At 34.7% G+C, this 14889-nt stretch overlaps 1 protein-coding gene and 1 pseudogene across 3 annotated transcripts in view; both read left to right on the forward strand.

Moving 5' to 3' along the window:
* The window catches only part of DNAH12 (dynein axonemal heavy chain 12), a 213721-nt gene that overhangs the window by 58639 nt on the left and 140193 nt on the right, over positions 1–14889 (forward strand). For 2 of the 3 annotated variants that reach the window (XM_070574868.1, XM_070574869.1), the window contains 4 exons: positions 4604–4729; positions 5681–5815; positions 6159–6352; positions 6884–7127. In XM_070574868.1, coding sequence (XP_070430969.1) covers positions 4604–4729; positions 5681–5815; positions 6159–6352; positions 6884–7127 — 699 coding nt within the window. The remainder of the gene's footprint in view (positions 1–4603; positions 4730–5680; positions 5816–6158; positions 6353–6883; positions 7128–14889) is intronic. The other variant, XM_070574870.1, reaches the window with a different exon arrangement.
* Positions 12097–13516, forward strand: LOC103567681 (non-POU domain-containing octamer-binding protein pseudogene; annotated as a pseudogene).

The following is a 14889-nucleotide window of genomic DNA, read 5'->3' on the forward strand; positions in this document are numbered from 1 at the left end:
GCATCCCACAACTTAGAGTTACAAAAATATATTTTCTTTTAAAGTTTCTACATTTAGTAGTATGCTTATGCCTTCCCCAACCCAAGATTATTTACCTATTCACCTATATTGTACTCTAATTCTGTTTAAAAAGGTGAAATGTAAACATAAATTGTACAATTTAAAATGTTATAAAGTAAACACTCAGTAATTATCACTCAGGGAAAGAAATAGAACCTTGCCAATACCTTAGAAGCCCGTCACAATCTCCTGTCTTTTTCTGGATGTGAGCGCTATCCTGACTTTTATAGTAATCATTTCCTTGTTTTTCTTTATAGTTTTACCATCTCGATATGCATTCCTAATCAATATAGCTAATTTTTGTCTTATTTTGATCTTTATGTAAACAGCATCTTACTGTTTCTGTTCTTTTGCGTCTTGTCAACATTGTGTTAGTAATGTCATTGTTTCTTTAGTTTATTTTAATTGCTGTCTAGTATTCCTGTATAACTATGCAGTAATTTATTATTTTAATTTTATTGTTCTGGATATCTGGGTTGTTTCTACTAACGGCAATACTGCTGGGAACATTTCTGTATGTGTATCTTGGTGCATATATTCATGCATTTTTTTCCAGATGTTTTAAGATATACTTATTTACACCTTTCATAGCTAAGGCAAAACTCTTTTCTAAAATAGTTACAATTTTATACTCCTATCAGCAGTGTATAAGAATCTTATTATTTTACATCCTTGCCCCTACTTGCTATTGTGAGATATTTTAAATTTTGTCAGTCTGTTGGGTAGAGGTCATTATATATATGTATTTTTTAAAGATTGGCCCTCAGCTAACATCTGTTGGCACTCTTCTTTTTTTCTTTGCCCCAAAGCCCCCTAGTGCATAGCTGTATATTCTAATTGTAGGTTCTTCTAGTTCTGCTGTGTGGGATGACACCTCAGCATGGCTTGATGAGCGGTGCTAGGTCCGTGCCCAGGATCTGACCCCGTGCAACCCTGGGCCACCGAAGCAGAGTGTACAAGCTTAACCACTCAGCCACGGGGTTGGCCCTGAGGTCATTGTATTTTTAATTTGCATTTTCTTGAAAATAAATGAATTTGAATACTTTTCTTATGCTTGTTGACCATTTGGAGTTCCTCTTTTGTGAACTACCAGTATGTGTCTTTTGCCCATTTTTCTTTTGAGAGTTGTGTGTCTTTTTCTTATTGTTGGTGATAGATTTTTTAAAAATTGTGAAAAAATATGTATAACATAAAATTTATCATCTTAACCATTTTTAAGTGTATAGTTCAGTGTAGTACCTTTGAATATATCGTCAATAGGTATCCTTTCCTTCACTCTGTAATTTACATTAACTTTTTAATGGTGTTTTGATGAACAAAAATTCTTAATTTCAATGCAATCAAATGGAGCAATCTTTTCTTTTATAGCTAGTCCTTTCTGTGTCTTGTTTAAGAAATCCTTTCCTACCCAGGGTCATCAAGATTTTTTTCTTATATCCTTTTCTAAAAGCCTTTCAGGTTTTGCCTTTCAGGTTTATATTTTCAGTCCTCCTGGAATCTTATTTTTGTGAATGATGTGAGATCTAATTTAATTATTTTTTCATATAGATGAGCAATTATGTATTTATTTAAGAGATTATCCCTTCCCTACTGCTCTGCAGTGTCACCTCTATCATGTATTAGGCGTCCACATATGTGAGGGTCTGTTTTAAGACATTATATTCTGTTTCATTGACTTTCTTGTCTATCCTTGTAGCAATACCATACTGACTTAATTACAACAGTTTAATTGTAGTAGCAATAATAAGTCTTGATACGTGTTAGAGCATGTCCTCCCACTCTTCTTCACCAAGTTTCTTGCTTGTTCTTGGCCCTTAGCATTTTCATATATTTTAGAGTTAGCTCATCACATTCTGTGAAGTAACCTTTTGGAATTTTGATTGAGATTGGCTCAAATTGATAGTAAATTTAGAGAATTAGTGTCTTTCCAATATAAATTTTAGAATCAGTTTTTCACATTCTTCAAAAATCTCTGGGGATTTTGATTGGAAATGCATTAAATAGACGGAGAGAATTGGCAGATTTACAATATGAAGGCTTCCAATTCATAATATATCTTATTTATTTACCTCTTCTTTAATATCTCTCAATATTTTATAATTTTCTCTTTAGAGATTGTGTACATCTTTTGTTAGATATATTTTCAGGTACTTAATATCTTTTACTGTTATGTTAAGTGATATCTTTAAATTTTATCTTCTCTTTGTTACTTGAATACAGAATACAATGAATTTATAAAAATGATTAATGAACTTTATTTTTCAGAACAGTTTTAGATTTACAGAAAAATTGAGCAGATAGTACAGAGTTCCCATATTACACTCCCCCCAACACACACACCCAATTTTCTCATTATTAACATCTTAGGATGTATGTTACCTTTAGTATGGTACATTTGTTACAATTAATAAACCAATATCTATACATTATTAACTAAAGTCCACAGTTTATTCAGATTTCCTTAGTTTTTACTTTATGTCCTTTTTCTATTCCAGGAACCCATCTAAGGTACCACATTATATCTAATTGTCATGTCTTCTTAGGCTCTTCTTGGCTCTGACAGTTTCTCAGATTTTCCTTGTTTTTGATGACCTTGACAATGTTGAAAAGTACTGGTCAGGTGTATGATAGGGTGGCCCTCTGTTGAAATTTGTCTAATATTTTTCTCATGATTAGACTAGGATAGTGGGTTTTTGGAAGGAGGATCACAAAAGTAAAGTGCTATTTTCATCACATCATATCAAGGGTACATATTATCAACGTGACTGATAAGTATTGATGTTGACCTTGATCACCAGACTGAAGTGGTGTTTATCAGGTCTCTTTATTCTTTTTCTCCCCCTTTCCATAATGTCCTCTTTGGAGATTTGTCTCTTCTCTCCCACTTATTAATTTATTCAATCATTCATTTATATCAGTATGGACTCATAGATATTTATTTTATGCTTTGGGCTATAATATAAAGTTTATTTTTATATAGAAATTAATATCTATCATTAATTTAAAAATTTTTTCTTTATTTAAAAATTTTAACTTTAAAATTTTTATTTATTTTTTATTTCTCTTCCTAATTGTAATAATTTATCTGAGGATTCTTTTGGAATGTGTACATATACCATCATAAAACTTGCAAATAATGAGTTTTGCTTTTGTCCTCATCAAACATTACACATTTCCAAACCTTGTTTATTTTCTTTGCTACAGTGGACTGATTAAGATCTCTAGTACAATGGTGAATAGTGGTCATCTTGATCCCAATCTCAAAGAGAAAGCTTTCAAGATTTCACTATTAAGTATGACATTTGCTGTAGATTTTTTTTTATAGATACCTTTATCAGATAAGTAAGTTTTCTTCTTTTAGTTTTCTTTGGTCTATAGTTTATTCAGATTTCCTTAGTTTTTTTGTTTGTTTTGTTTTTCGGTGAGGAAGATTGGCCCTGAGATAACATCTATTGCCAATCTTCCTCTTCTTGCTTGAGGAAGATTGTGGCTGAGCCAACATCTGTGCCAATCTTCTTCTACTTTGTATATGGAATGGCACCACAGCGTGGCTTGATGAGTGGTTTGTAGGTCCCTGCCTGGGATCTGAACCCATGAACCCCGGGCCGCTGAAGCCGAGAATGCAAACTTAACCACTACGCTACCAGGCTGTCCCCTTTTAGTTCTTTTTTAAAAAATCATTATGAGTGGATGTTGAATTTTATCAAACATTTTGTTTTGCATCTATTGAGACCATCATGTGCTTTTTCTCCTTTAATCTATTAATATAATTAATTACAAGGATCAATTTTTATTGTTATATTTCTACATGCAATATAATACATATATAATGCATTTTGAATATAATACATTTTGCACATTATATATATATACACACACATATATATATCTCAAATCAAAAACCTTAAATTACCCTTTGAGTCTGTATTTCAATTCTTAAAAATTACAGTACTGCGTATGGATCAATGAAAGCTATAGCAGTAAAGATGTTTAATTTCTCTACTCAGGTAAATCTGTTGGTTTTAAAGGCTTTTTTCTTTCTCTTTGCCATTCACCCCTAATCTCTTCTGGACAATTGCTATATGCTAACAGTAGGCAAAAAAGGTGGTAATGTCACTGAAGGTGCAAAACAAAACAAAAGATGTTAAAATCTTTGTCACCAAGATTCAAAAATAAATACATAACAATGAAAATGTAAAATCCTTTAAAATCCAAAGTTTAAAAAGTTGCTGACAAAAGCTGAATATTTGATCACCTTTTTCAGTCATATACCAGGAGGATCAAGAGTACCTTTATGTTGTCAACTGCAAATGAAAACTTTTGAGCTTTATTTCCAGTATTGAAGTCTGCAATTGTGTGGTATGAAGCCAAATAAATAATCCTATAACTATTGAAATACTCAGGTAATTTGGCTGATATGAAATAGGTAATACTATGAGTCAAACTGAAATTTGAAAGAGTGTTGGAAGTTGTTGGTTCTTCTCTTTTTCATAATGCCTTAGATTTTCTATATGATATATTGTATCTGGTGGTTCTTTTGTAGGAATCCAAACGCCAAATGAGTTACTTTTTAGATGTTTTTCTATTTCCTCAAGAAGACTTAGCTTTAAATTCAACTGTCCTTATGTGGCCTTGGAAAATAAATCCCATCTTTGATGAAAATGATGAGGTAAATATATTTTTCAGTACGTATTTTTGTATTCTGGCATTTTTAAGCACAATGTTTATTTAATTTTCATACATACTTACCATCTACCTTTAAAAAGTAACTTCATGTGTCAATATGAGTTTGGGGCTAGCGACATTTGTGGCCCTGCAGGCTTAGGACAGGCTGTTAGGCTTAACTCACAGGGTCTGGTAAGAAGTGGAACTGACATTAAAGAAGTCAGAACTATTATATAAATTTATAATAATAATAGTAAGCATTGCCCTCAGTGCTTTCCATTCATTAAATCATTTAATACTCACAAAAATCCCAGGTGCTCCTATTTTCCCCATTTCATAGATGAGAAAAATGGGTCTCAGAGAAGTTAAGTAACCTACCCAGTATCACAGAGATAAGAAGTAGCAAATTCAGGATTTTATATCAGACGGAATATAGTTCAGATTTTGAAAAAGTCCTAATGTAAACCAGTTTCTCCTAAATTAGGAAATGAGATGGTATGGTAATGAAAAGCACGAACTTCAGTCAGATAAACCAAAGTTCTAATCCCGACTCTTGAATTTGTGACATTGGACATGTCTCTTTCCCTTTGTAAGTCTGAATTTCTTCATCTTTGAAGTGAGATGAATAATACCTGTGGTGATGTAGGTAAGGTGTTTAATAGTTCTTGACACCTGGCACGTGCTCAGTAAATGGTAGCTTTTATTATTATCCTGGAATCTGTTAAAGTATCTAATTAATAAATAAGAATTATTATAGTCACTTTGGAGATCTAAGAAAATTTTTCTTTGTGGTTTATCATTCTTTGCATTTTACTGTCAACCAGTGTTTTACTTTTGTACTCATTTTTACTTCTGTGCTGATTTTTATTACCATACAAAACATTCACATTTCTGATTTGATAACTATTCCCTTTGTAACAAAGTAATTAACATAATCAAATTGTCTTTTGAAAAGCTCATAGAGTATGCTAAACATAAAAAAGAAAATGAGTTAATAGCCAAGAGAGAGAAACTGATTTTGGAATTAGAAAAAGAATCACGCCGCATGGAAGAGTTTGCAGAATTTGCAGAACTGGACCGCATGCAACAGGTCTGATAAATATATAAGATGGTAGCTATGGCAAGCGTGTATATTAATACAGGACACATTTGCATAAACTTAAAAATACAGAAAAACGTGTTCTTACTATGGCAAACAGGGGCCTGACTCTTGGGCTTGGAACTGGTACTATTTATGTGATCTTTTTTGTGACTGAGTTTTCTATTTGTAAAATAGACATAACCATACCTTTTGCTCTCTATCATAGTAATGTTGTAAAGTTGATATTTAAAGTTGCTATATAAATGCAAGGACATAGCCTATGCTGTATCATATAATCTTATTTTTATAACGTTACTTGGATATTTCTTGAGATAAAATTATCCGCTTTCAGTATGTGACAGATGTAAGACAACTACAAAAACGTATTCAGGAATCTGAAGATGCCGTTCAGTTTATTAATAAAGAAGAGGAACTTTTCAAATGGGAATTGACAAAATATCCTGAACTGGATAAATTAAAAGTTAACATTGAGCCCTATCAGAAGTTTTTTAATTTAGTTTTGAAGTGGCAACGAACAGAAAAACGGTAATTTCTGATAATGTAATAAAAATTATGCAAATAATGTAGAAGGATTTGCAAAACATATTTTGATTTTTTTGTTGTTGTTGGCTAAGTGTTTAAAATTGGACTTATTCCTCTATTTGAAAGAAAACCAAGTATCACATAGGAGACGCATCAAATGTTGCTAACCTACCACCTAACCTTACTAATATAATATCTAAAGTCTCACTTGGGTTTTCTAGTTTTTTATGCAATTAATTAATTTGACTATTTACGCTAAAAATTAGAAGTACGAAGTCAAATCTGCATTTTATTTGGATACTACTAGTCGTCCGTTTATAGTCTGATACGTATTTTAGTACGTGCAGCATAGCTGAAATGATGATTTTAGTCTTCCCTCTCCACCATCGGCTCTACCTGTGTGACTAAGAAAAACTGTTACCCACTCTTGCACTCAGTTGTTTCCTTTATGAAAGAGGAGTCTAGCCTCAAAGAATCTCTAAGCCTTCACACTGCAAGTCTCTGAGGTTAACGTTATTGTTTCTTTCAATTCAGGTGGATGGATGGAGGGTTTTTGGAGCTTAATGGGGAAAGCATGGAAGCTGATGTAGATGAATTTTCCCGAGAAATTTTTAAGACACTGAAGTTTTTCCAAATGAAGCAAAAGAAGGAATTACAAGAAAAAAGAAAGGCGGCAAAAAGACGGTCTCTGGGAGAAGAGAAAGTTGAAGAAGAACCAAAAGAGAATCCTACTATTACCATGTGCTCTACAGTAATGGAGCAGATAAAAACTTTTAAGGTACAAACACATTCAATGACGTTTTAGAAAGCCCTGGTAGAGCTGTTTGTGTATCAAGTGCTAATGAGGAGAAATAGAAAGATTTGGAAACAAAACCGAAGCTGAATCTAGAAAACTTGATTTATTACTTAATTCATACTTCTTTCTTTCCTGATGAAGTCATCGAAATCAATCTCTTCCTAGAACAATGCTTGACAATTAGGAAAGACTATAACGACTAACCACAGTGATATAAAGAAGGTAAAAAATTCTTAGGACAGACCAGTTAGTCTCTACCAAGGGCAGTAGCACAGGGTAGCAGTTAGCTGGGAAAGCTTTGGAGTCACATTACCTAGTTTTATATCACAATTCTGCTCTTGGTTGTGGCATATCTTGGGCAAGATATTTAGCCTCTTGTGCCTCAGTCTCCTCGTTTATAAAGAATGATAATAACAATTTTTTGACAGTTAATAATGCCTCCAACTTCCCAAGGCAGTAGTGGCAGTGGTTCTAGTGGTAGTGCCAAGTTTCCACTGTCCGCATGCTCAGAGCGCAAACTCTGTGATGAGATTTTGAGCATTGTTCCCCTCTGTGCCTAGCACTCGCAGAGATTCCATGAGCTACCTGAATTTTTTTAAGTAACTCCTTAAAATTATTTTCAATATTTAATATATTTTCATCGTTTAAAATATATAAAAAGATACACCTGAAAAGTCTCCTCCTCATGTTTCTCACCAGTATAACTCAGGTTATTAATGTTATTACTTTCTTGTGTATACTTCCAGAATTTTGTTACACATATAACAGTGTGAATATATGTCCTTATCCTTCCATCTTTTTGTATAAAATATAGCATATTATATATATTATTATCCCCCTTTGTTTTGATTAATTTATCTTGGAGACCTTTTCTCATTGTAAATAGAGCTTTTTCATTCTTTTTTACATCTATATAATGTTATATATTGGTATAAAATTTCATGTGTGTGAAGGTGTGACTGCAAGGTAAATGCCAGAAGAGTAAATGGTTAAAATCTATAGTCAAATTAATTTTCATATGGATTATACCAATATATACTTTCACCAACCTTGACAACTCTTCCCCCATCCTCATTTCTCAAACAAGCAGACCCTCCAGCCTGAGGGCCTTTTCTCCAGCTCTTACCCCTGCCTGCAATGTTCTTTTATTTCTTATTGAGATATAATTGACATATAATATTTTATTAGTTTCAAGTGTATAACATAATGGTTTGATATTTGTATATATTAGGAAATGATCACCCCAGTAAGTCTAGTTAACATCTGTCACCACACATAGTGACAAATTTTGTTTCCTTGTGGTGAGAACTTTTAGGATCTATCCTCTTAGCAACTTTCAAATATACAATACACTCATGCACTGTATAATGACCTTTCAGTCAACAACAGACCACATATATGATGGTGGTCCCGTAAGATTAGTACTATACAGCCTAGGTATGTAGTAGGCTATACCATGTAGGTTTGTGTAAGTACTCTATGACGTTCACACAGTGACAAAATCACCTAATGATGAATTTCTCAGAATGTATCCCCATTGTTAAGCAACACATAACTGTGCAGTATTATTAACTATAATCGTCATACTAAATATTATATCCCCAGGACTTGTTTATTTTATAACTGAAAGTTTGTACAAGGGATCTTTGTTTAATTTATTGATGTATCCTAATCATTAACAATAATGACTAGGACATTGTAGATGCTAAACAAATATTTGTAAATGAATGTAGAAAAATTGATAATGAATTTCATATATTCATTTTTGGTTAATTCCTTCTGGTGCTATTTTCCTTATATTCTTTTTACCATGAGAGTTTTCAGGACCTCACTCCTAGTATTACAGGGAGTTAATACTTTATACTTCTAAAAGATAAATCCACAGCAATGGACCAAGATAGTTAATGATTAAGTTTTTACTGGTAAATGGCAAAATAGGAAAAATAAGGACTATATAATGATTTTTTTTGTTGTTCACTATTCTGTCTCCTCTGACTGGAACTGAGCCTCACATGTGCTAGGTAATTAACACTTGTTGAGCAGTTGAATGGAGTTAGCCTGGTGTTTCCTCTCCAGCCTCCTACAGAGATGCTCTCCACACAGGCTAGCTGTACTACACTCAACTTCTGTCTTCTCACCTTCTACCGAATTTCTTTTTTTTCATTTTTAAGATTGGCACCTGCGCTAACAAATGTTGCCAATCTTCTTTTTTGTTTTTCCTGCTTTTTCTCCCTAAATTCCCTCAGTACATAGTTGTATATTTTAGTTGTGGGTCCTTCCAGTTGTGGCATGTGAGATGCTGCCTCAGCATGGCCTGATGAGCAGTGCCATGTCCACACCCAGGATCTGAACCTGCGAAACCCTGGGCCACCAAGCAGAGTGTGTGAACTTAACCACTTGGCCTCGGGGCTGGCCCCAACCTTCTACTGAATTTTTAGTAAGGCTAAATATATTCACTTTGAGAGTAGGTTCTTTCTACTTTTTAAGTGTTAAAAATTCATTTATTTAACAAATACTTACTGAGTGAATGTTATATCATGTTCTGATGAATGATGAATATGATGATAAGCAAAAATAATGGAAGGTTAAAAAGAAAGTCCTTACTAGTCAAAATAAAAAATCGGATGTTCTATAGTCCTCAAATTTTTTAAAAAATTACTTTATTAAATTATCATTTACAAAAAATGAAAACATGACTCTCATACAAAGATAAAAATAAACCTGTCAAATATTTTATTCTACTTATTAATTAATGAGCAAACTAGTAAGATGGTAAGGCTGATTCAAAGAACATTTGAGGAGCTGAGTATTTATAGACAATTTAATAAAGGAATGTTAGAAAAAGATTGTTAGTATTGATATAAGGCTGGTTAATGTCACAGAAGCCAATAAACCATAACATTTGGAGTTATCTTTTTAATTAGACAGAAATTACTTGCATCTCTACTGGTCAGAAATCTACAAGTTAACGTGTAATTTTGCAAAGTCTGGGTCTTTGAGTAGTAAACAGTGAGTTGAACAAAATACAGTCTTTAAACAGTTAAATTTTACTTAGGTGGCGCTGTATCCCATATGACATTGAAAGGATATGACATTTACCTTTTTTTCTTTTTTCCCCAAGTTTTAAATAATTTTTATTAACATCTGTTGTGCATCTTTATCACTCCGAAAAGTAAGCCTGTAACTGTTAGTAGTCATTTTCCATTCCCTCCTCCTCCAAGGCCATGGCAACTGCTAATCTACTTTCTATCTCTATGGATTTATCTATTCTAGACATTTCATTTAAAAGTCATATGATATGTAGCCTTTGTGACTTACTTCTTTCACTTAGCATATGTTTTCAAGGTTTATTCATGTTGTAACATGTATCATACTTTATTCCTTTTTACTGATGAGTAATATTTCATTATATGGATACCATATCTTGTTTATCCATTCATCACTTGATGGACGTTTGCACTGTCTCCATTTTTTAGCTGTTATGAATAATGGTGCTATGAATATTCATGTAGGAATTTTTGTGTGGACATATGTTTCACTTCTTTTGGGTGTATATATAAGAGTGGAATTGCAGGGTCACATGGTAAAATCTATGTTTAACTTTTTGAGGAACTGCTAGACTATTTTCCAAACTATTTTACATTCCCACTGGCAGTGCATGGGGGTTCCAACTTGTCTGCATCCTTGTCAACACTTGTTATTGTCTGTCTTTTTGATTATGGCCATTCCAGTGGGTGTGAAGTGGTATCTCATTGTGGTTTTTATTTACATTTGCCTGATGACTGATGATGTTAAGCATCTTTTCATGTGCTTCTTGGCCATTTGTATGCTTTCTTTGGAGAAATATTTATTCAGACCCTTTGCCCATTTTTAGGTTGGGTTATTTGTCTCTTGTTATTTAATTGTAGAAATTGTTCGTATTCTAGATACAAGTTCCTTATTAGATATATGGTTTATGATTTACAAAAATTTTCTCTTGTTCTGTGGATTGTCCTGTTATTTTTTTGATGGTATGTTTTAAAGTACAAAAGGTTTTAATTTTGATGATGTCTCATTTATCTATTTTTTCTTTTGTTGCTTGTGCTTTTGGTGTCATATCTAAGAAACTATTGCCTAATCCATGAATATTTACACTGATGTTTTCTTCTAAGAATTTTATGCTCTTAATTCTTATATTTATGTCTTTGATGTATTTTGATTTAATTTTCGTGTGTGATGTGAGGTAGGGGTAGGATATGTGGATATCCAGTTGTCTTAGCACCATTTGTTGAAAAGACTGTTCTTTTCCCATTGAATTGTCTTGGTACTTTTGTTGAAAATTAGTGGACTGTATATGTGAGGGTTTGTTTCTAGACTCTCAGTTCTATTGCATCATCTATCTGTATGTCTAACTTTTTGCCAGCACCATATTGTCTTGATTACTATGGCTTTGTAATATGTTTTGAAATTGGAAAGTGTGAATCCTCCAACTTTATTCTTCTTTTTCAAGATTGTTTTGGCTATTCTGGATCCCTTGCATTTTCATATGGATTTTATGATCAGCTTGTTAATTTGTGCAAAAAAAAAAAGGCAGCTGGGGGGTATGGTGGAGGCCATGTAGCATCACCATTACTCTGAGGAGAAAAAACAGTTGGTAGAAGGCTACAAAAATTCAAGGCAGTGAAACTTTTAACTTGGAGAAGCAAAACCTTGTTCCAAGGGAGCATCATTAGCATCACCATCAGCAGTAATAGCAGCAGCCACTGTCACTGCCAATACTTGCAAATGGGCAACAGGCCAGCAGCCAAAATGAAGGCTTGTTTGTTGGCCTGAAGAACTTTAGGAAACCAGGAGAGAAGACCCTCACACAGCATAGCCATCTTGCTTTCTCTCTCTCGTTTTTGTTTTTGTGTGGAAGATCAGCCCTGAGCTAACATCTGTGCCAGTCTTCCTCTATTTTGTATGTGGGATTCCACCACAGCATGGCTTGATGAGCAGTGTGTAGGTCCACACCCGGGATCTGAACTCACGAACCCCAGGCCACCAAAGCAGAGTACATGAACTTAACCACTACCTAACCACTATGCCCCAATATAACCATCTCTTTATGGGGAATCTTCTTCTTGACATTGCTGAGGAGGAAATGAGGAAACTGTTTGAGAAATATGGGAAGGCAGGCAAAGCCTTCATTCATAAGGACAAGGGCTTCATCCTTATTTGTTTGGAAACATAAAGCCTAGCAGAGATTGCCAGAGTGGAGTTGGACAACATGCTACTCCATGGAAAGCAGCTAAATGTATGCTTGGCTGGCCATAGTACATCCCTTATGTTCTGAAACCTTCCTCAGTATGTGTCCAACAACTGCTGAAGGAAGCCTTTTCTGTATTGGGCAGGTGGAGAGGGCTATAATCATAATGCATGATTGAGGAAGGTCCTCAGGAAAAGGCAAGGTTGAGTTCTCAGGGAAGCCATCTGCTGGCAAAACTCTGGACAGATGCAGTGAAGGCTCCTGACTGCTAACCACATTTCCTCAGCCTGTGACTATGGAGCCCATGGACCAGTTAGATGATGAAGAGGGACTTCCAGAGAAGCTGGTTATAAAGAACTAGCAATTTCACAAGGAGTGAGAACGGCCACCCAGATTTGCACAGCCTGGCTCTTTTGAGTATGAGTATGCCAATGTGATGGAAGGCATTCAATGAGATAGAGAAGCAGCAGCAGGAGCAAGTGGACCTCAACATCAAGAAAGCTCATGGCAAACTGGAGATGGAGATGGAGGCTGCCCACTACAAGCACCAGGTCATGCTAATGAGGCAGGATTTGATGAGGCTTCAAGAACTTCAGAGGATGAATGAGCTGCACAACCAAGACGTGCAAAAACAAAAGCAGTTGGAGCTCAGGCAGGAGGAGGAGTACAGGTGTCATGAGGAAGAGCTGCAGCGGCAACAGGAAAAAATGATGCAATGACAGGAGGAGGGATTCAACGGGACCTTCCGTGATGCTAGAGATATGGAGGAGCCAGATGGCAATGGAAGGTGCTGTGGGCATAAACAATAGAGGTACCATGCCACCTAGTCATGTGCCAGCTGGTACCCCAGCTCCACTAGAACCTGCTGCTGTGATGCTGATGGAACCTGGAGATTGACCCCACCCACAAGTGATTGCTTTGGCCAAGCTGCTACAATAGAAGAAACTGGAGCAATTGGTGGAACCTCTGCGGCATTCAACTATGCAGCCCCTGGAGCTGAATTTGTTCCAGACATCACTGATACTAATAAAATTACAGCATCTAGTTTCCAAAAATTCTTAAAAGAAGGGCCCTTTCTGGACTAGCCAGAATTCTACCTTGGAAAAGTATTAGAAATTCCTCCCAATAGTTAGGTCTTCCCTGCCTGTACTACCCTGGGGAGTATGCTGGAAGCAGAAGGAAATGAGGGGGTGGTATTTAACAATCAGTTCTGTGTGGTATATTTTTTAACTGATCAAATCTGTGTGGTGCATTCTTAAGTCTCATGTGATTGTAGAGGACCTAGGGGGAACCATGGCATTGTGGATCCTGTTAGAGCCCTATTAACCTGGATCCTTCCATTCTTTGTCCATTCGGTTCTCCTTGCCTTCTCATTTTTATACCCACTAAACCCAGAGACACTGCCACATATACCACAAAAATCAAATATCCCCTAATGACCTTAGATCCATTGTTCTATTCACTCCCAGGTGAGAATTCAAGCAGATGTTCACAGAGGTCACAGACAACATACATAAATAAGATTCTGTTGTATCCCATACATGACCCCTTTATGTCCTAAGGAAGAAATGAACTCTCTTAGAAATTTTAATTTAGTATATCTTTAAAAAAAATCCTGTGTTCACTTACCTCCACATTTTTCTTGGGCAAAGACAACCCAAGAATGGCCCTTTTATGTCTATAATATTGCTGTTTATAGCTTTTCTTGATAGGCATAGTATAACCTTGGGAACAAGGTTGCTGTATGCTGAAGATCTGACAGCAGCTCTTAGCTGTGCCTATCTTAGTTAGTTATGCTCTGCATTTTTTACGGATGTATCATGCTTTATTTTTTCCTGATAACTTTGGAATTTTTTCTGAAAAATGGAACAGTAATGCAGCATCAACTTATTAAAATGCATTTTTAATCTTAAAAAAAGGACTCTAGGATTTTGATAAGGATTGTATTGAATCTGTAGATCAACTTGGGAAGTATCACAATCTTAACAATATTAATTCTTCCAATATATGAACATGAGATGTCTTTCCATTTACTTAGATTTTCTTTAATTCCTTTTAACAATGATTTGTAGTTTTCAGTGTACAAGTCTGGCACTTCTTTTATTAAATTTATTCCTAAGTATTTTATACTTCTTGATGCTATTGTATATGGGATTTTCCCCTTCCTTTCAATTTTGGATTTTTTATTGCTAGTTTATAGAAATACAATTGATTTTTCTATATTGATCTTGTATCCTACAACCTTGCCAAACTCACTTATTAGTTCTAACAGTTTTTAAATGAATTCCTTACGATTTTCTATATACAAGATCACGTCATCTGAAAATAGAGTTTTACTTCTTCCTTTCCAGTCTAAATGCCTTTTATTTATTTTTCTTGCTTAATTGGCTTGGACATTGACGTTGGCTAGAGTCTTCTGGCTCAATATCTTTCTTGTTCATGTCACTCAAATTGACTTTTGCCCCTCAAGAGGAATGCAGGATGGTCAGAAAAATAGGCTGTGAACAACTGGTTGTA

This window comes from Equus przewalskii, chromosome 15 (genome assembly GCF_037783145.1).
Source record: "Equus przewalskii isolate Varuska chromosome 15, EquPr2, whole genome shotgun sequence".
NCBI classification, from domain to species: Eukaryota; Metazoa; Chordata; class Mammalia; order Perissodactyla; family Equidae; genus Equus; species Equus przewalskii.